This window comes from Lissotriton helveticus, chromosome 5_1, assembly GCF_964261635.1.
Source record: "Lissotriton helveticus chromosome 5_1, aLisHel1.1, whole genome shotgun sequence".
Taxonomy (NCBI): domain Eukaryota; kingdom Metazoa; phylum Chordata; class Amphibia; order Caudata; family Salamandridae; genus Lissotriton; species Lissotriton helveticus.
This window is the reverse complement of record NC_136065.1, coordinates 1,532,581,434-1,532,602,593: the sequence shown is the minus strand read 5'-3', so window position 1 is coordinate 1,532,602,593 and position 21,160 is coordinate 1,532,581,434. Positions and strand designations below refer to the sequence as shown.

At 46.1% G+C, this 21,160-nt stretch overlaps 1 protein-coding gene and 1 long non-coding RNA gene across 6 annotated transcripts in view; one reads left to right on the top strand and one right to left on the bottom strand.

The window, feature by feature from the left end:
- RASSF5 (Ras association domain family member 5) overlaps positions 1-21,160 on the top strand; it is a 353,379-nt gene that overhangs the window by 216,104 nt on the left and 116,115 nt on the right. Inside the window, exon 1 of one of the 5 annotated variants that reach the window (XM_078644574.1) lies at positions 16,379-16,733. The exons of the other annotated variants lie outside the window; for them this stretch is intronic. Within the exon in view, the coding sequence (XP_078500700.1) occupies positions 16,611-16,733 (123 nt within the window). The 5' untranslated portion in view covers positions 16,379-16,610. Of the gene's footprint in view, positions 1-16,378; positions 16,734-21,160 lie in introns of those variants that run through there. 5 annotated transcript variants of the gene reach the window in all.
- The window catches only part of LOC144755537 (uncharacterized), a 338,243-nt gene that overhangs the window by 274,218 nt on the left and 42,865 nt on the right, over positions 1-21,160 (bottom strand). The gene's annotated exons all lie outside the window — the stretch shown is intronic.

The following is a 21,160-nucleotide window of genomic DNA, read 5'->3' as shown; positions in this document are numbered from 1 at the left end:
GATTGCTGAGATAGAGGCTGACTTAGAATCGGATGTTACTTCTGATAAACTCCACACCCTGGGTCTGAAACAATTCGCTTATAAGTCTTTGGTCACAGATGCGGCTAAACTGATGTTTCGGGAGCAACAGGGTCGTTTGTATGATGTGGGGGACAAAGCGGGTAAGTTGTTGGCATGGTTGGATAAGAAGGAGAGGGCGAATCGTGTGGTGCCTGTGATTCAGACTTCGAACGGTGTGAGATTGACAGACCCGATTGGAATAGTTGAATGTTTCGCGGATTATTTTCGTGTGGTTTATACCCCTGTATCTGAACGAGATGTTGATGACTCTCGCCTTTTGCTGCGTGATATAGCTCTGCCCAGTGTTTCCGATTTGGACCGAGTCTCTTTGGTGTCCCCTTTTACCACGGACGAGATAGCGACGGCCATTCGCTCACTCCGTTCGGGCAAAGCTTTGGGCCCGAATGAATTGTCAATTGAATTGTATAAGCTAAGTCCTGACAAGGTGGCGCCCTATCTTCGCGCCATGTTTCTGGAATCCTGCGAACGGGGTATTCTCCCGTATGATCAGCGTCTGGCTACGATAGTTGTTATCCCCAAGGACGGTAAACCTCGGGACCTTTGTTCGTCTTACAGGCCCATTTCCCTGTTGAATGTTGAACCTAAAGTCCTGGCTAAGCTCCTGGCTACCCGCCTCTTGACGGTCATTAGTGGCTTGGTTCATCCGGATCAATCCGGATTTATTCCACATCGCAACACGGCTCTTAACCTACATCGTCTCCACGGGTTGTTGCGAGGGCGGGGCTTCTGACGGAGCCGGCCATTTTGGCTTCGCTTGACGCCTCGATGGCCTTTGACACGGTGGAGTGGCCATATCTTTGGGCAGCTCTTGAGAAATTTGGCTTTGGACCTGAGTTTATTGGTTGGGTGAAGTTGTTATACGCCAAACCCTTGGCACAGGTAGTGGTGAACGGTCGGGTTTCTGTCCCCTTCTGTCTTGGTAGGGGGACCCGTCAGGGGTGCCCCTTGTCTCCGTTGCTTTTCGCGCTTGCTCTGGAACCGTTGGCTGCGTGGCTTCGGTGGGAGCCTTCACTCAAGGGGATCCGTTGGTCACCGGATTTCGAAGACCGCGTCTCGCTTTACGCGGATGACATTCTTCTGTATCTTACTTCCCCGCGTAGATCCATAAATGTCCTATTTGATGTTCTTACTTCGTTTGGTGCTAACTCAGGTCTGGTTATTAATTGGGCCAAGTCCTGTGTGTATGTTCTTTCGGGTGTTTTGCCCCCCTTACCGGACAGGTTTCTTGTCCAGGTTGTCCAATCTGGCTTCAAGTATTTGGGGATCTTTATTACGCTGGACTCCTCGCTCCGGTTTGAGCGTAACCTCCTCCCCCCGCTTCTTAGACTGCGACTGGATGTGGCCCATTGGCGTAAGCTACCCCTGTCTCCTCTGGGCAGGGCTGCCCTTTTTAAAATGATGTCTTTGCCGCGATTCCTCTACGCTCTTCAAAATTCTTTTGACGACATTCCCGCCACCTATTTCCGAGAGATCGAGAGTCTTCAAAGGCAACTGATCTGGGATGGGCGTCCGCGTATCGCCCTTGCGAAACTTACCATCCCTTGGTATGACGGGGGCATGGCGCTCCCCGATATCAAGAGATATTATTGGGCTTCCCAGCTGTCTGCCATTAACCACGCAATGTATTCCCCGGGTCGGGATCCGGCCTTTGAGATGGATAGACTCCAGCTGCCGGGAGGGGATTTTAATAGAGCGCTTTATTCCAGATCGACCGGGCGCCATCTTGTGGGCCCGTCCAGGACCGCAGTCAATGTGTGGCACGCCGCGAATGTGAGTTTGGGATGGGAGAACCGACTGACAATGGCGACTCCGCTTTATGCTTCTGAACGTTTGGGGTCTCTCTGGTCGACTAAGGGCTTTGACCGCTGGGATATGATTGGTATATGTAAAGTGGGTGATGTCTGTGTGAAAGGTAGAGTGAAGTCTTTTCAGGCCCTTAAGGCAGAATATGACTTGAGTGATAGAGAGTTTTTTCGGTATTTGCAGGTCCGGCATGCCCTGACCTCAGTTCTGGCTCCTGATGTGACCCTGCCCGAGTCCTCCCCCCTTGAGGATCGCATACTGGATGGACACCTGCCAGATAGCACCATCTCCCTTATTTACAAGAAATTGATTAATAATCGCGCTGATTTATTGTCCCGACTTAGGGAGGTTTGGTTCGGTGACGGATTGGACTTGGATGACGAGGATTGGCAGTCGGCACTCTCTTCTCCGAAAGAGGTCGCCATCCCCGCCCGTCTCCGATTGGTTCAATTTAAGATCCTCCACCGGGTGTATGTAACTGGTCCGCGTCTGGTTATGATGGGTTTTTCCCCGGATGGCTTATGCAAGCGTGGTTGTGGGATGAGTGCTACATTTTTGCATATTCTTTGGGAATGCCCGGTGGTAACAGCCTATTGGAGTGATGTGCTTGCGGTAATGACTGTTGTGACTGGTATTACCCTGCGGCCTGAGGCCCGACGATGCCTGTTGAACGTGTGGGAACCCACCGACTATTCTGTGGCACAGACCAGGTGGGCGACCTTGGGGTACATGATTGCGAAGCGGGACATTGCGCAACTCTGGGGCGCATCCAGACCGCCCGTAGTCTCGGGGTGGGAGGACAACATGGACTGGTCCATGTTCCGAGAGAAGACCGTCTATGTGGCTAGGGGCAGACCCAGGGCGTGGACAAAGATTTGGGGTCAGTGGAATGCATATCGTGGAGATATTTGTACCCCTCCCTTGGTGGACACTCCCGATGTTACCCTATCTCCCTAGGCTGACATTCCCGAAAATTCTTTCCTGTTATTTTGGGATTTTCCTGTCCTCCCCGCTGGCCCCTCCCCCCGGCCTTGCCGAGTTCCATTGATTTGCTTTTGTCTTCCTGAGTAGTGTTTCTCCCCTCCGCCTTTTGGGCTGACTTGATTACTGTGCACTCGCCTTGTTTAGAGTTCGTTGTTTTTATGATTATTATAAAAAATGATTATGTTCTGTCCTATGTTTTGAGCAATAATTGACTTATGCTTTGTGCCTGGCCTAGAAAGTGATCGTTTGCTTCTTCTGTTGTGCGTTGCTATTAGCGGCCAGCCCGTGAGGTTGTGGGCCCGTCTCTGTACTTTTTATTTGATTGCTCAATAAAAGTCTTTAACCAAAAAAAAAAAAAAAAAAAAAAAAAAAAAAAGAATAGGTCTAGCCCCAAGTTAAGGTTAAGATGACATCAACATTATTTATTGCTGTCAGTTTTCAGCCTCCAATTGCAGGTGGATGATTCCAATGTTGCTGACCACTGAAGGGCTTATCGGTCACATAGTCAGAAGGTATCTACATCATCACACTGTAGTGACTTCAGAGCTGCAGTTGGTAACCTCACAAGTCCAATAGTCCCAAAGGCTCCCTCCAAACCTTCCAATATTGTTTGCCAATCTCCACCCAAACGGTCCAAGAAGTTACGCCAGACCTCACAGTCTAGTGTCTAGCTCAGAATCCAAGAGCAAAGGGACATTGAGTGTGGCGTAGAATATTCTTGCAACTTCTGGGTCATATGACAGTGGTACAGCTCTTGCTCAACAACGAGAAATTGTAACTCTGATGCAGCGCCAAAAACGTACGCCTCCCCAAGGGAGAGGCGTAAGGTAGGCACAACGAGGAGAAATATCTTTATTTCTCCTCATTTTTCCTTTTTTTATGTATGATGCATTCTGCAGCACACTTAGAAGGAGGAAAAAACCTCTTCTGATTGCTTTTGTGCAGGAAAGGTTCCCTTCCTGCACAAAAATAATCATCTGCGAAATACAGGCACCATTGCACCATGGTGCAAAGGTGCCTGCGTTGGCGCACTGCATTCCATTGTGTACTAGCGAAGGGGAAAAGGACAGGAATGCACTGTATCTGATAGATACGGCACATTCCTGCCCTTTTCTTTTGCCATAAGGCAGCGCAGCAGGAAGGCCTGTGGTGCTGCCCTACGGCAAACACCCATAAATGAAGCCCTGAGTAATTTTCAAAGTTTTCGAGACTAGCCTTTCAGATGAGAGAGCCCCATTGATAGGTCTTCCCTCAGGCTCAGCTGCAAGAATTTAGGTAGAAATGAAACATGATGTTCAATCAAGTTTCCAATTCAGACAGAGGAAAATCCATCTCTGGTTAGGGAGTTACCTGGTTCTTGTGACAAGACACATTTGAAGGTTTCTTTTTGCACTTTTTGAAATAGGCCTTTGATGGGAACTTATGTCTATTTGCCCATAGAAGAGGCAGGGCAGAAGCTGTGGTGATTAGCAGGGGTGGCTCCTCCATGTGGGAGGAGAAGCGTCACCCCACTGCTTTCTCGCAGTGCGAGAAGCAGAAACATAAAATGGTATTATAAATACCATTTTATGTTTCTGCTTCTTGCACTGCGAGAAAGCTGAAGGGTTTGGTTGGGGGCCAGCAGGTGGGCGGCCCTGCTCTAGGGCAGGGGATGAGTGGCTTGTCCACTCTGAGGGCGCTGACTGTTTGGTCGGCTCCAGAGCCGACCAAACCAGTCATACGTACTCTCCCTTTTCTCCATGTAGGCTGCATGCAGCCTACATGGAGATACTGGCCTCCCCATAGACGCCTGTGTGGTCGGCGTCCCAACCAATCACAACTCTGCCTTTGCAGCATTGTGATTGGCTTAGGGGAGGGGAGGTAGGCTGCTGCTTCCTGTGTGGAACAGAGACGACGTGGGACCGTGCCAGGCCGGCGAAGGTAACGTAACTTTTTTAAAATGTATTTAAAATTAAACCAACCCCCCCGCCCGCGAGTCATGTCAGCCGTGACTGGTGATTAGGGATGAAGGCTGTCTCATCTCAGTGCTTGTCTTCATTCACACATCCACCTTACAGACCTGCATCCCTTTCTAAAAGGCACATGCATCTATAAATTTTTTACCATAAACTTGTGACAGAGGGGTTATGGAAGGGGCATAACACAGGCCCTCAAGCTCCAGGGGGCCCCCCTCTGCACAGCACTTCGGCTGGAGAGCTCCAGATAGAGTCCAAATGGGGCCCCTCCACTTACCTTGCAGGGGGCCCCACTCAAGTTTCGTTACGCCACTGGGTTAAGGTGTCAAATAATAGGGGCTACAAGGGTTTTCAATGAGAGGTTTAGAGCACCGCCTCTATGGAATACAGCATAAAAAATTGACATCTAAAAAAATTACAGGCAGCTCCACATATGTGGACCACGCGAGCTCCCACCTCTTGGGAGAACAGAACTCATAGGGGACCCTGCTTCAAATTAGCAGCCTTGGGCTTTGATGGTGGAGCGCTGAAGCTGGTGTCCTTCTGGTCTCTTGGAAAAAGGGCCATTGACGATTACATCAAAAAGGAGGACTTGCAGTGGGATAAAATGTCCATCTCAGTAAACACTACCAGTGTTTTTGTAGTGCTCTTTCCTACACCTTCAGCACTCACAACATTGTTTAATGGGCAATGCACTCCATTGCAAAGACCATACAGGTAGCGCATCTTAGAAACTAAATTGCCACTTGGCACTGTTGGCAATAGGAGGTATTTTTAACCTCATAATGTCATCAACCTCATAAAACCTGAATCATCAACGAGGTAGACTCAATACACACACTCATCAGCACATTTATATTCTGAGAGCAAATTAATGTTAACACTATAACGGTGTGATAGAACCTGTTGGGCTTAATTAGCATAAACATCATACGCATTTTAGGAGGTGCTGCTAGATAAAAGCAATTAGGCTATGGCACACTCTCAGTTTATCCTTTCGCTTCTTAAATATATTGCTGGTACTGCCCAGCCCCATTCTTACAAACTTTTTTTGTACTTAGCCACATTGGCATTGTTTAGTCTTACTGGCTCTTGTATAGCACTGGTATGGCTGCATAACACACTGCCTCCTACAGAGAAACTATGGGCACTTCATCGAGACAATAAAAGCACAATATTTGTTAAGGAGAAGAATGATGGAAGTAAAATGTAATTTTCAAGGACACACAAACTGATACAGAGCTATGGCAAATTTACACGCATTTCATAGTTTTCTGGCACTATAGCTATGATTCATATATTTATTTATTTATAACGTTTTATATAGTAAAATGCGCACACGAATTTACAAACGACTGCACCTAATATTTGCTACACAGCAGAATTTTGAAGTAAACTCAATGCCGAATGTTTCCCTGCGATAAGGATAAGATATTCTCTCCCCTCAGAGGCTGAAAATTAGATGTTTGAACAGCGCTCTGAGTGGCAATTAAATGTGGGTTTATGAAGCAGATAAGTAGGAATTTGTGAGGAAATATTGCTCTGTTGAAAAGAAAACTCCTTAGAAATAGTATTTTGATTTCACTGGAAGTCCTTCTAAATAGCCCCCAATTGTGTGAAATGAAAACACTTGTTAAGTTTTCGGCGAGGGAAAGCAAGAAAGTGTTCTTCAAATTTTGTCAAAATTTGTGTTTTGCAACCTTCAAAAAAACACAAATATTTGCAGAACAGCCTCTTGGTGAATAAAACGCCGTCAAACATTTGGCTCGTATAAATCTCGAAAATCATTGAAGGAGTTGGTCAAAAAGAATTGCTTTCTGCAAAAAGAAAAGTCATCAATCGAGATAAAAGAAACAGTCAAATTCGCTATTAGATAAAAAAAAATGCGTGAGCTGTTGGTTTGCTTCAATTGATGGTTTCTAATGGCTTCTGAATTAGAAGGCTAGGGCTGGAGGCACGATATCCCCGGTGACACAAAATCTTCTGGTAACCCTATTTGCAGCGCTGGCTCCACATTATCTATGCGCATAGGTCAGACCTATACTGCGAACAGTATTGCAAGTGGGCGCCTTCTCTAAGTGATTTTTGCAATATGTCCCAGGGTCCTATTTAAAGTCTCTTGTTCCGGATCCAATAGATGCACATTGCGCATTGAATATACTTGATGCGTGTTGGGAGCAGCTTGGTACATCTCGGGCGACACATCAGTCAATACATTATAATGATATTAATAAGAGGCATGCAGGGAGAGAGTCCGACCCATTCATCATCCTGTCGCCCCTTGTGCACGAGGAGGTCTCCGCCACAGCGAACAATGTACTATCGCGCACCACACATCAGCTCTACTCCTAGGCCGCCTTTGTTGAGTACCTGCACCCATACAGGCCCTCCTCGCCATATTCTTGCTATTCACTTGTTATCTGGTTACCGTTGATTACATAAAACCACTGTTGGAGGCCCTATGGTAATTTTTTTTATCTATATTTCTATTTCTGTAGGGTTTCAAATTCTGTTGGTCTTTTCCCTTTGCTTCAAAAGGCCTCAGTAAAATTATAGACTGAAGAAATGAAGGCACTAAAGGCCAGATGTAGGTGGCCAATTACCGGTCGGTAACGGACGAATTCGGCCGTTACCGACCGCTAATTGGTTTTTGAGATGTAGGTGGAAAAAACAGGCATTTTCGGTAATTTTACCGAATCGGTAAATATACCGGTCGGTAAAATTACCGAAAATGCATTTTCGGTATGTAGGTGCCAAGTTGCACATTGACACAGGGCTTTGAAAATCGGTATTTTACCATGCAATACAATTGCATGGTAAAATACCGATGCAGGTGTACATGCACATCTGTGCATGTACACCTGTGCCATGTGGCACACATACATGCCCTAAGGGCATGTATGTGTGCCACATGGCACACAAGCCTACAACAGGGGTGCCAGAGGGTGTCAAAGTGACACCCCCTGCACCCTTGCTAAAAATCGGTATTTACCGATTCTGTAATTACAGAATCGGTATTGCCCATTGATTCCTATGGGCTTCACAGCCCATAGGAATCAATAGGAAATACCGATTCGGTATTTCCAGATTCGGTAAATATCGAATCTTAACGATTCGGTATTTCCACATCTGGAAATACCTACATCTCCCCCCTTCATATTTACCACTTCTTAAATACCGAATCGGTAAAATTCGGTATTTAAGAAGTGGTAAATATGAAGTACCTACATCTGGCCCCCAGATCCTTGGAGTAAAGAGGACTGGCGTGTGGGTCATTTTACTGTCACTGTTTTTACCCAATGTGTTTAAACCGTGAGCACAGCATTGCCACACAAACTGTGTGAAAACAAAGATCTCCTTCAGAAGTAAGCATATCTAGTCTGGCCTGTTTAAGTGCAGGAGCGTCGGTCTTTTTGGTGAAATGTTGATTTTCCTACATGTGTAAACATTTTTTAGAATAAAAGGTGTGTATCATTTGTTCCTATCACATCAGCAGTGTTGATACAGTTCCACTAGAAATACTGGTCTTCACATTTTCGCCCTGAGTTTATGCCTGCGATGTGTGAGGGTAGGATAAGACCTCATTAGCCAAATATGAAACTGAAAAGGACGTAGCCACTAACTATTGATATGTATTATTTTCATGTATGCAGTTTTATATAGCACAAGCGGAGCACTTTACATTAGAAGCAAACATTCCATAGGAAACCATAAATATTAATGGTCACAATTATTGAGTAGAAAGATGTAAACAGATTCCAGAAAGTAATATACTGTGCTGAGGGAGAGGGCTAATCATCAAGACAAAAGTTTGGGGAGATGATGTGGCCTAACAGCTAGAGCGGTCGACCTCAAATCTGGGGAACTGGGTTAGAGTCTCGGCAACAACGCCCAACATCCTGTGTTTCTGAGCAAATCACTTAATCTCCCCGTGCCTAACAAAAATGAATGTGTCCTTGTGTAACGCAACTGGTGCTCATGTAAAGTGCTCTGATACCTTTACTTTAGGTCAAGTTCGCGCTATATAAAAACTCTGGGGGAAAAAAGTTATTGAAAACATTTAAGAACACCAGTGTTTGTAGGTAGAAGAGAAATTAACTAAAATGTCTTTCGAACAGAAGGACCTTCAGTTTGAATTGAAAGATTGTCAGGGGGTAGCGGAGCGTAAGCAGGAAGGTAAAGAGTTCCAGACTCTGGTCACACTCTTTGAGGAGATTTGAGCCATACACTGTTCCTTTTTAAAGGCTGGGAGCTCCAGAAGCAGAGAATCAGTATTTCACCAGATAGCTTGAGCTTGGCAGCCAGGTAATGTGGAATGGAGGGAGACGTGAAGGGCCTTGAGAGGGATGCATGCCATTTTGCATATAGCCCTGGCTTCAGTGGGTAGCCAGTGGAGGGTTAACAGTACTGGTGAGATATGGTCATTCCTTTTGGCTCCAGAGATGAACTGTGCTGCCACATGTAGGACAGCTTTTAGTGGGGCCAGATGTGTTTTGTGGAGACAGGTCCGGAGAGAGTTGCAGTAGTCGTTCTTGATATCACCCGTGCTTGTGTCAGAGTTTTAAGACCTTGCTCTGGAATGAAGCAACAAATTCCCCAGAGCAGACGCAATGAAAAACATTCATGTGGACTTGTGGCTGTAGATTGATTCTGTTGTCAAGGATGACCACTAGAGAGTTAGTACTGTCAACAATGTTAGGATAGCCGTTGAGGATGTTTTATTAAATACACAAAGGATTGAACTGGGAGGGGCGAATGAGATGAGAAATTCTGTTTTAGATGGATTCAGTTTTAAATGATGGGTAGTCATATTTAAAGAGTTGGCAAGACAAGAAATGTCATTTAGAAAGGTCTCTGGGTTAATGCTCTTGCTGCTGAGATGCATGGTCAAAGTAAAGAGGACAGAGTTATATGCATCTAGAGTGATTAATGTAAAGCTTTTTTGTATGTCTTCTACAGTTTCCAACAAAACTGCTATTATAATAGGTTGTAGCTTCCACGTTTTTATCGGTATAAGAAAGGAGGCTAAGCACTCAATAAGCATGGAGTCGTAACTGACCGCTCTGCCACCTTTGCAGTTATGATGAACAATGGTATAGAGTGAGATATGTATTGTCATTTTTATTGTAACTGCATTTATGTACCACCTACCTAAATTGTCATTTTCACAGCAGTAAGGCCAGTAGTTTGGCTTACATGGGGTTTCACTAGCCCAAGCGCTAAGAACTATCTTTTATTTGGGACCATTGAATAAAGAACTTCAAAGTATAAAATTATACTGGACACACCTCAGGGGTATACCCATGTCTTGGCCCTGAAAAAGAATCCCGAAATCTGGGATTTGGGCAGAGCAATGCACTGTAGGATTCTTTAGTGCCAACCCCACAGGAATGTAAAAGTGGCAGTGTTTCCCCATGGGAATTGTAATCCCATTGACTTGTGTGTTATCCACTTTCACAAACTCAACCTTAGCATAAAAGTGACTCTGCTGGACTTGGAAAGAACAGAAGAATGACTACATCTGCTGAGCCAAGACAGGACTCCAGAAATAGAAGGGCTGCTCCTGCTGTTGAACTGGTGGAGACAGACCCCAAAGGCTGGACCTGCTGCCGCCCATGCCAAGGATCAGTGAGTGGACTCCAAGGGCTAGTTGGCTAGCCTCCTGTCAAGCTTCAGGGACACAAAAGCTAAAGATGCCCTGCAGCTGCAAAGTGCTCAGCGGACTAGTTTGCCCTGGACTCTACTGGTGTAGGCCAGGAGGTCGAGTCCTAGCCCCCCAAGAGATCCATCTCAGATAGTGCTATAATATATACTATGCTATATATACTCTTCCTCGCCTGAGAACTGCAACTTGTGCACCAAAGCCAAGAGATTAGGGTTTCTGAACACCAGGTCCTAGGCTCTGGGCTACCACTACTTGCCGGTTCTTTGGTAGCATTGAATGCCGTCAAGAACCATGCTCTTCAACATCTACATGGACCCCTCTCCGCCATCATCAGACAGAATGGTATCCTAAGCCAATGACGACACACAGCTCATTCTCTCCCTCACAAAGGCACCTGACGCCACCAGTCTCAGCTGTCAGGAAGGAATGAAAGACGTTGCATCCGGGATGAGCAGCAGCTGTCTGACGCTCAACTCGGAGAAGACAGAAATCCTCATCCTTGGGCCCTCCCCCCCCAGCTTGGGACAACATTTGGTGGCCCACCGCCCTCGGCAACTCCCAACCCCATGGACCATGCCTGGAACCTCAGCATCATACTCGACTCCTCCTTCACCACAGCCAGATCAATGCTGTCGCCTCCACGTGCTTTCAACACCCTCCGCATCCTTTGCGTGACCTTCAAATGGATCCCCCCCCCCCCTATTCCAGAAAGACTGTTACCCATGCATTCATAACTAGCAGACTGGACTACGGAAATGCCCTCTATGCCGGAATCAACAAATCCCTGCTACGCAAACTCCGGACCATCCAGAACACCGCAGCCAGACTCGTCCTCTGCATCCCGCGTCATGAACACATCACCCAACATCTGTGAGACCTCCACTGGCTCCCCGTCGAGAAGAGAGTAACTTTCAAGCTACTCACCCACGCCTACAAATCCCTGCACAAACCCGCACCCAAATACCTCAACGAAAGAGTCTCCCCACGTACCCAAGAGAAACCTCTGCTTCGCCGACCTCGCCGAAACCCCATGCATCCACATAACAAGAACAGGTAGAAGAGCCTTCTCCTATATTGCAGCAAAGACCTGGAACTAGCTCCCGATCAACATCAGACGCTCCCCCACTCTGCACACCTTCAGAAAGAGCCCCAAGACCTGGCTCTTTGGATGACTCGAAGCTGCAGCCCTCCACCCCAGCGCCTTGAGACCCCCACAGGCGAGTAGCGTTCTTCACAATTCCCTGATTGATTAATTAACTGATTGAAGAACCAAGGCTTCAAGGATTTCCCCTATTATTCGATGTCAAACCTAAAGCCAGTTTATGCTGGAGAGGACGCCGACCTCAAGTTCAACGAGAAAAGGAACCAGAAAAGTTTCTAAGTGCAAAAGGAAAATCTTGACCGGGACCAACCCGGAGGCCACCTCTGACCCGGACTATCCATCACTGTTGGCCTGAAACTTTGACTTTGTTATGTTATGTTATAGAGACTAATAGAGCGCATGGCTGCCCCGGCAATAGGGCGTCCCAGCGCTAGCGGAGCGAAAGGTAGGAAGGCAAGAAACTAGATGGATGTAAAAAGCCAGGTTTTAATCAGCTTCCTAAATGTCCGATGGTCGCTGGTGCTGTGCACCGTCAGGGGGATGGAGTTCCAGAGTGCAGGTGCCTGAGCTTTAAAAGAACGGCCTCCAGCTCTACAGCGGCGGACTCATGGAGTGCACAGCAGATATAAATCGGCAGAGCGCAGTGCCCGCCTAGGAACATAGGCTGTGCAAAGCTCCTGCAGAATTAGGGGACTCTGGCTATGCATGATCTTGTGAGCTATACATAGGGTCTTACATTGAATTCTTTGCCTTATGGGCAGCCAATGAAGACGGCGAAGAAGATTGGAGGTGCGACATAACCTAGGTACAGCAAAAAGAATGCGTGCTGCAGCATTTTGAACATGCTGGACTCTGGCCGTGTCAGCTTTATTAGTGCCCAGCAGTAGACCATTGCAATAGTTCAGACGAGATAGCACCACCGACTGCACTATCAGTTGACGGGTAGAGGTGTCAAAAAAGCCTAGAATATATTTGAGGCTATGCAGGAGGCCGAAGCAAGTGCCGGCCACCTTCTTTGCTTGAGGCTCAAAAGTAAGGGCAGTGTCCATCAAGACCCCTAGATCTTTGACAGTGTTATTTGGTTGTGGGGGGAGCCTAATGCCGTGGGCCAACATTGGGAGTCCCATTTATGGGTGTCGCGGCCTACCAGGAGCAGTTCTGTTTTAGCAGAATTCAGCTGCAAGTAGTTATTAGTCATCCAATCAGAGATGGGCATGACGTCCTCACGGAATTTCAGTTGGTCAGTAACCGGGTTGTTAGTAAAGGTGAACACCAGCTGGGTGTCGTCCGCATAAGATGTCATTTTGATGTGACGTTCTTTGGCTAACAAGGCCAGAGGGCGGACGTACACATTGAACAGCGTAGGGCTCAAAGCCGAGCCCTGGGGGACACCGCACTTTAGAGGGTAGATATTGGAAAAATAAGGGGGGGCGTGAACCTGGAAAGAGCGTTCCGACAAGAATGCTGTGAACCAGGCCAGAGCCCCGCCTTTGACTCCGATCTCTTCCAAAAGTTGGAGAAGAATTTTATGGGAGACCATGTCAAAGGCGGCACCAAGGTCGAGTAAAACCAGTGCCGATGTACTACCCTCGTCTTGTGCTGCCCGGAGCTGCTCAGTAACATCTAAAAGCGCTGATTCCGTGCTGTGTTTTGAGCGGAACCCTTCTGAGAGCTGTCCAGAATAGAATTGGACTCTAAATAATTAGTCAGGATGGTGTTGACATGGGATTCCATAATCTTGGCCAAATATGGAAGCAGAGATATAGGTCTAAAGTTCTCTGGTAAGGATGAATCAAGAGTAGGCTTTTTAAAGTAACGGTACAACTTTTGCATGCTTCCAGGAATTAGGAATCCCAGCTGATTGGAGGGAGTTGTTGGTAAATGTCCTACCCTCCGACAGCAAGCAGTTGTAAAGTATTTTAAAGATCTCAGGTTTTACAGGGTCGTCAGGGGAGCCGGATTTAACTTTCGCTGTCAAAATAACTAAGTCTTCAGAGGACACAGGTAACAAGGTCTCTAAGGAGTCAGAGGCTACCCAGGAAGTGGAATTTGCTGTGGGTTTGGATGGGCATTGCTTAGCGTCTAAGGCGCTGTAAATAAGGTCCACCTTATTAATAAAGAATTTTGCCAGGGAGTCGCATTGGGTATTGGAGGAGATGGTATCATTGGAGCCTATTGCAGGTTGCAGCATATCTTTTACGAAGGAGAAAATGGTTTTAGAGGGATTAGAGCTGGAAGCGACGCTCCAGACCCTCACATTCCAGGCTCATGGCATACCGCTAATCGTGAAAAGCAGTTTTTAACTTTTACAAACTTTTTGGAGTGAAAAGAAGTGATTTCCTTGCTCAGTCCATCCCTGTATCTTTCTTGTGTTCCAGACCTTTGTTGGCTGCTCAGAGGCCTAAACTGGAGCCCAAAGTCCTAGAGCTCATGACATCAAATACAATGTCTGGACTCAAAACAGCTGCCATCTGTAGTCTGCGGTCCATCTTCACTCAAGGAGCCCTGGGCCACGAACTTGGGAACTGTGTATCAGGGAAATGTCTGCATATCCAAGGCCTGATGTCCGACTGCATACAATTGTGCACTGCAGGTCTGCACAGCATCCAGCTCTACCACTCACTTGCCATGCAAACACTGTAACCTTGAGGCATGTGCTATGTCTGTAAACTTGTGATACTGCCACAGAACATGGGCATCCTGAGGAAACTCACTTTTATCACTGTGCCTCAGAAGTCACCCTGGTTCTGCGTCACTATTACTGTCCACACAGAGATCATACAGGGAAAACCAACTCACACAAATTTTAAGGGGGAACATTTTCCAGTAAGTGACACTGCAGCAGTCTAACCCTAAACAAAGACAGGTACCAACTTCAAGTAGGCCCAGATCCTAAACCTATTGGGTGAGACTTTTTGAGGGCAGTGTGTCTTTGTCAGTTTGGAATGTTCTTCTTCAGGAGTTGTATCACCACTTCCACTGCTAGCAGTGATTCTATATCTACACATCGGGTGTTAAAGTGAAAGGTTTTAGCCTCTGAAAACTGTATATTTTTGTGCATATGTTAATGACTATGAGTTTCACCTCAACAGCACAGCCAAATCAAAATATACCCATCCATCATACACAAGCAATACACGTTAGCTCGGAGCCATGCAAAAACCATGGCTCCATGTTACAACAGTCATCAAGGTATTACCCTCTCTAAAGCACATCATATCCTCTCACCAGTTTGCATATTGATCATTCAAAAGATTTTTTTTTAAATGTACCATACCCACACGGACAGAACATTGCATCATAGCTACATAACAAGCAAGTATGAAAACAAACTAAACAGTGTCCATGCAACCTAGCAGAAGGAAATATAAGGGAAGTACTATAGTATACACATCCTTATAATGCTTCACACAAATCCATAACAGGATCTAGCATTCATCATCCAACTATAATCTAACACTAAACAATACATTAGTATATTATATCCTCACCACCACTATCCAATAAGATTCACCTCTACATATCATGAAATGCAGCCAAACATTCACAGAGGCTTGTAAGTGTGAGTAAAAGAGTACTTCAGGAGTACTGCTTAACGTACTCCAAAATGCCTTTCTGAATAGAACTGAAAAATTAGAATAAAATTGAACTATTTAGGATTCATGTATATACAATCAGTACAAATAAAAAGAGCTGTGCCATCTTTGCAAGTTTACTAACTATTTAGGCATTTTGAGGTTGATTTGCAAATCCATGTAAGAGTATGTAAAAGAGTACTTCTGTAGTACTGCTTCCCATAGACATAAGTGATTTTGTGAATTGGCATCTGATCCACAGACCACTGTGACTTTTCCCACAAGAAACCCCAAAACCGTATGGGGCACCAAGTTTGGTATGAGAGTACACATATTAAAGAAAGGGTACAAAGGCACATACCTAATATGGTACACATGCAATGTCCAGAACAAACCTCCTTCCAGAGTTTAGGTGCTCAAGAGTTGAGTTCCATATTGTATAGAGCAGAACAACAGATCTCTTTTTACCCTGCGGCGTCCGGTGCACGGTTTGCAGCCCAGCCGTGCTTCTACTTGTACTCGGGTTGCTGTTGAGACACTGTGACTATGTCTGAGGATGGATGAACCATTACAGCAGGGATTGGCTTAGGAATGGTATGGCCCACTTGGAAGCATTCAATACCTACCTGCCCTTTTGGGATGGTTGCCGTAGACGACACGCTACTCTACATGATGCAGGGCTCCAGGAGGTGTGTGTCAAGGCTAACATTGCAAACTGTGCATAGTTTGCATTGAATACTTTATAAGTGTTATATCGGTGAATGCTGCCTCACTTTCAATCCGTGTCTGCGTTTCTGTTTTATGTGATGTCACTGCTGTACACCAGTTCTGTACGAAATGCTTACTATGTTAATGATATACACAAAAGACTAAATGCCTTGGAGCTCAAATGATCAAGATTTTTCAGTTTTTCCCAATATTGAAGTCGTAAGAGATGCCCAGCCCGGAGGTGTCACAGGCCTGCGCGCGCACCAGGCCCAACCGGTGGAGAAAGAAAGAAACTTGCCGGCAAACATGCGAACACTTTCATAAAACCGAATGCATGTTTTCCCGAGCAGCAGATTGGTCGTCGTTTCTGAACGCGATGATGGATTTTCCCTCCGTGTCACCTAAGAAACAGCGGCAGAGAAGCTCTACCTATCACCGAGTAATCGTGCGAGAGGAAGTGGCTGCGCCGAGGCGGGCAGGAAGAGAGGGGGTGCGGGGACGCGGCTCAGTGCGGCTCAGGCGGCCGACGAGGCGCGACGTCTGCTCCTTTCTGTCAGGCTTCACTCGCGCTCGACGGAGACCGCCTGTCCGGGCCCGGCTGGAGCTCGCTCCGTGGCGCGTGCATCGAGTAAGAGAGATGGCCGCGGCGAGGACGGTGCCCGAGCCCGTGCCAGGCTTCATGACTGGGTGAACCGGCCCTGTCACACTGTGGCCCTCGGGCGCAGGCCCGGGAACCAATGACCGGCGGCGGCAGCATGAGCAGTGGGTATGGCAGCCTCGAGGAGGAACTGGACGACTGCTTCTTCACGGCCAAGCCCTACTTCTTCGGCAAGGCCCAGGGCAAAGGGTCGCCGGCCAAGGTAGGGCAAAACCCCAGTACTTTGGAGGTCTTTATTTTAGGGATGTGTTGTGCACCTGCTGCTGAGGTCAAGTTGCCTGGTAGGCTTCCAGAGGGGCAGTCTACATTCTTCATCTTTCAGAGGACGATAAAATGAGCACCAAGAGAGTATCCGAGTTGAGTTGTACACAGTCTGAACAGGATGGAATGATTCGGATAGCCCCTTTGTGAGGCACCCCGGTCTCCTGAGCTTAGTGGTAAATTCTGGGTTCAGTGTATTAGTTTACACCATCTGCTAACTAATGCCCGTGTGCGAAATATTTCGGTAAGAGTGATGGTGTGGTAAGGGTTTAGGAGGAGGGAGGCGCTGTGAACAGCTCCACCTTCCGAGGGGAGGTTTGTGCAGCACTTTCGTGGTGCCTACAGCCCACAATTGTGCAAACAGAACGTCCTGCTGGGGTTTCCTCCTTAAAAAGGGGAAATGCTCTTTTTCTATTACATGATAGACCCTTACCAAGGGTGTCATCTAGGAGTCTACTGCTTGCAAGAGAAGTAAATGTAGACCAATCATGGGGCAATCAGGATATTTCCCAACAGGCTGGTGCTTCTGAAAGTGTGGTAAGGCAGAAGGTAGTCAGTTGTTTCACCACCATCCGAGCCCAGAACTACCTGTCAGGTAACCTTCCCAAATATGTCCGTAACCCCTTTGGCTGTTTATTAATATCAAAGGAACCAAACTCGGATCATTAAATCAAGCCCTGGAGTCAGAGATGCCCTTTAGATGCACACACCGTCATAGGATAATCCGAGCACAAATCTGTTTTTTTCCTGACTGCAAAGCACGGTCCAAAGATTCACTAACAGAAATATGACCTTTGCAAACAGTGCAGAAAATGCTATGTGGGGAAATGGGTGGCATGGAAATGAAGTGAGAGCAGTGCTCTTTGTTTATGAACAATACCAATTCCAGATCAGTGCAAACTTCTCCACAAAATTATTGCTCAGCAGGTACAGGACAATTTTAGGGCTTTGTCAAGTTACAGCTCCTTCTCCACTTCTGGAAACCTGTGTGCAGCCATCTTAATATCCCGATTTCCTCTCTCTAAATTGCATCTGTAATTTTAATAATAAAGCTGATAATAATATACACATTACACATGTAAAATTTTGAACTAGCAGAGAACATTCTCTAATCTTGTGAAATCCCAAGATGTCTCACATGAGCTGTAGGAAGTTCAGTCGTTTCTGTGGTTTCCCTTTAACTGATCTGGCTGAGCTATTAAGACATGACATCGGTATAACTTCTCGTGAGACCTCTGTTTTGTAGCTAAAACACTTTGAATTCTTGGATGTGTACTGCTATAACTTATCTCATTTACATGTATGGGATTACAAGTCACACAGTGACAACTGTTGTTGGTCTAGAGTCTGCAGGTGTAGTATATGACAGCAGTAAACTTGGTAGCATATATGGACAAGCAACTTATAAATTATGCATTAGTGTGCGTGCTTGCAAAGAGAGAGTGATACCTCATCCCTAGTTTTATGGCGATTGCGCCTGAAAATGCATCCCTTTACTTTCGGTGACCAGCTTCAATGTCTCTATGTGTAAGCAATTTGGGCTCATGCAACTACCAGCGTTCCCATAGAATGCAGGCATTTTCTGGCTTTCCATTGTTCCGTGTGGTTCCGTGGCATCATTGTGTTGCCTAGTGTGTAAGAAACGGGGAGGAGGCTGTGACTTGGCGTGAAGGAGATGGTGTAGTGACTTGGTATGTATATGTAAGCATGCTCTGAGTGCACATGCTGTAGAATGTGAGTATGGACGCCGTGGGCATGTGATGATGCATGGGATGCTGGAGTCTGTGTGATGGGCTAGCCAGGTGGTTATTGACTGTCGGAGGGGAAATGGGGCTCTGTCAGGAGCTATCAGGCTGTGCCTGTAACTAAGGGCCTCACTTGGAATTAAGAATTTACCTCCTAACTAAGTAGTTCTTGACTTATCTATGCTGAAAACCCTACCATCCGGCTACAACATCAGGGCCTCAGCAAGTCATCTTTTCCGAGTTGAGCAACAGTAAACCGGATATTCACAGCGCTACAGTGCCGCAAGACTGGCAGCACGAGCTGTTACAGGGTTTCCTGTTTTCTATGTTTATTGTTTGTGCATTACAGTGAGCATATTCTAGTGTTGTCCCAAACTCTGAAAATCAGTTCTATCAATTTTTACATATTGCAGCGTCAAAAAGAAAATTGTCAGGGACTGTTTTTCTAACATTTGTGAAATATCTTCACAGATAAAAAATGTATTGTAGCAAAGCTCTCTACCACAAGACAATGTTCGTAGGAGAGTTCAAGATTTTATTAACAAGGCACATGTTTGCTTGTATAATCTGTATCAGATATCTCAGTGGGATAAAGCTTTTGACCTGCAGCTGCCAGGGCTACACTTAGTACAAGAAGCAGGAGGCCATTGCTTCACCTCAGCTCAACTCCGCACCCTACTTTGGGTGGTAGAGATGTATGTACTCAATTCCCACCAAGCACAGGTAGGTGAGTGCAGCCACACACTATTCACTCACTGTCTCACCATGCAGCCAATCACACCACCAATCACTGATAATGCATTAATGTCTTCTCTAAAAAAAAAAGTCACTGCTCGCCCCCACGCACTTGCAGTGTTATAGAGAGGTCATTTGCTCTCCTTTCTTTTGCATCACAAGAACCAATGGTATAACAGTGTTCATTATAGGCCAATGCCCTTTCACATATTACTCCCAAGCTTGTTTAGGGCCACCTCATTGCAAGGGGTTCATTGTCCTTGTTAGTTCTAAAGATACATTTGCAGGTCAAAAACATATTTCGTCAGTTTATCTTCAAAACGAGGTACTTGGAAAGTCCAGTAATTTGCCAGAGTTCAATGCTGAACTGCCCGGGAGGAAGAGGGGCATTGGGTGTGTGCTGGGGGCAGAGGCTCTTACTTGACTGCTATCGAGCGTTTCTCTTGTTATCAACCCAGCACAGCAAAAACACTTGCCTGGGTGCCTAGCCTAGCAAGCATGGCTCACACATGGGTGGGAGTAAAGTACGGCTTGCCGCCCAACCCCAAAGAAAGTAAGGGTTAGCCTGGGGATGACAAGCAAGCAGTACAGGAAGTAAAGCGCCACCGTGGCCCCTCCCGTAGCTCAGCAAGAAGGCCTGCAGTGCTGCACTGGAGGATGGGGAGCAACTCTTCCACCTGCCCCCGCCTCCTACCCCTACTCCACGTGTAAGTCTACTAGGGAGAGGGTGTTGTACACTGGGCCGCCTGCTTCTGTCAGAGAAGAAAAGAGGAAAGAGCAACCCATCTCTCTCCCTGCACACTTCACCAACTCACAGTGGCACCTTTCCAAAATTACAACCAATCCAATGCGGCTGCTCCTGAGTCCAGTACCCACCGTCACTGTGAGCATGTGCTCGGGTTATTTTGGAATAGTCAAAGGCTGATGGCGGGGAGAGGGTGGTGCTTTCCTATTTAAACCGAGAATCACAATTTCTGTTACAATACATAATATTCATAAATTTTCCGTTTATACCAGGACGCATAGCTATATACAACCCATAGTTTAAACATCAAATTATTCCTTATAAGCAAAAAAAACATTTTTGTGTGCAGTAAAAAATAAATATTTTCTGTGCTCACATGAGTATAGCATAGCCAGCTCCATCATATGTTGACAGCAGAATTTAGTCACCTCAGCAAACAGAACAAAACATATCTGTTACTGCTGACCATCTTTGATAGATGCCGTCTTTGGCGAAGTCTTTTTAAAATGTGTTTAGTTTATGACACTATTCTGAGTTTTAATTGGAATCATTTACGTTTAAAAAGAGGAGAGGTCCCAGAGACAATTTTCATAGGCAATCTTGTGCTGAAGTCTTGATTCTGCATTAAAAACTTAGCATAAAGCAGATGCGGGTGGTACTGTCATGTATGGATTAATGTATAGCCTATGTTTAAATGTGTTAAATGTCAGCAGGCTTTATCTTATGCAACATGGCCTCTTCAAACCTTGTGGTAACTTGCAGAACCAAATTGAGTTAAAGGAAGTAAGCTAAAAGGCAAAAAAACTCTTTAAATGGCCAGTGTCGTCTGATCTCTTATGGAAACATAGTTTTTTTTAGGTTTGGATCAACAGCACAGCTGTCGTCTGCAAGATGTATTGATACTAATTCTTTGAAATATACACAAAGTGTGCTGTCTCACCTCATAGTGTGTCCTCTTTAGTGTATCATTCCTCTTCCGATGGATCGCTTGCACTGTAATGTGTGAGCCTGTGTGTGTGTGTGTGTGTGTGTGTGTGTGTGTGTGGGGGGGCTCCACTGAGAGGACTATTTTTCTTTGTCACATCATGCTGTTGGCTATTTGGTATCTGTTGCAAAGTGTCCCCTCTTCGGGTGGTCAGCTAT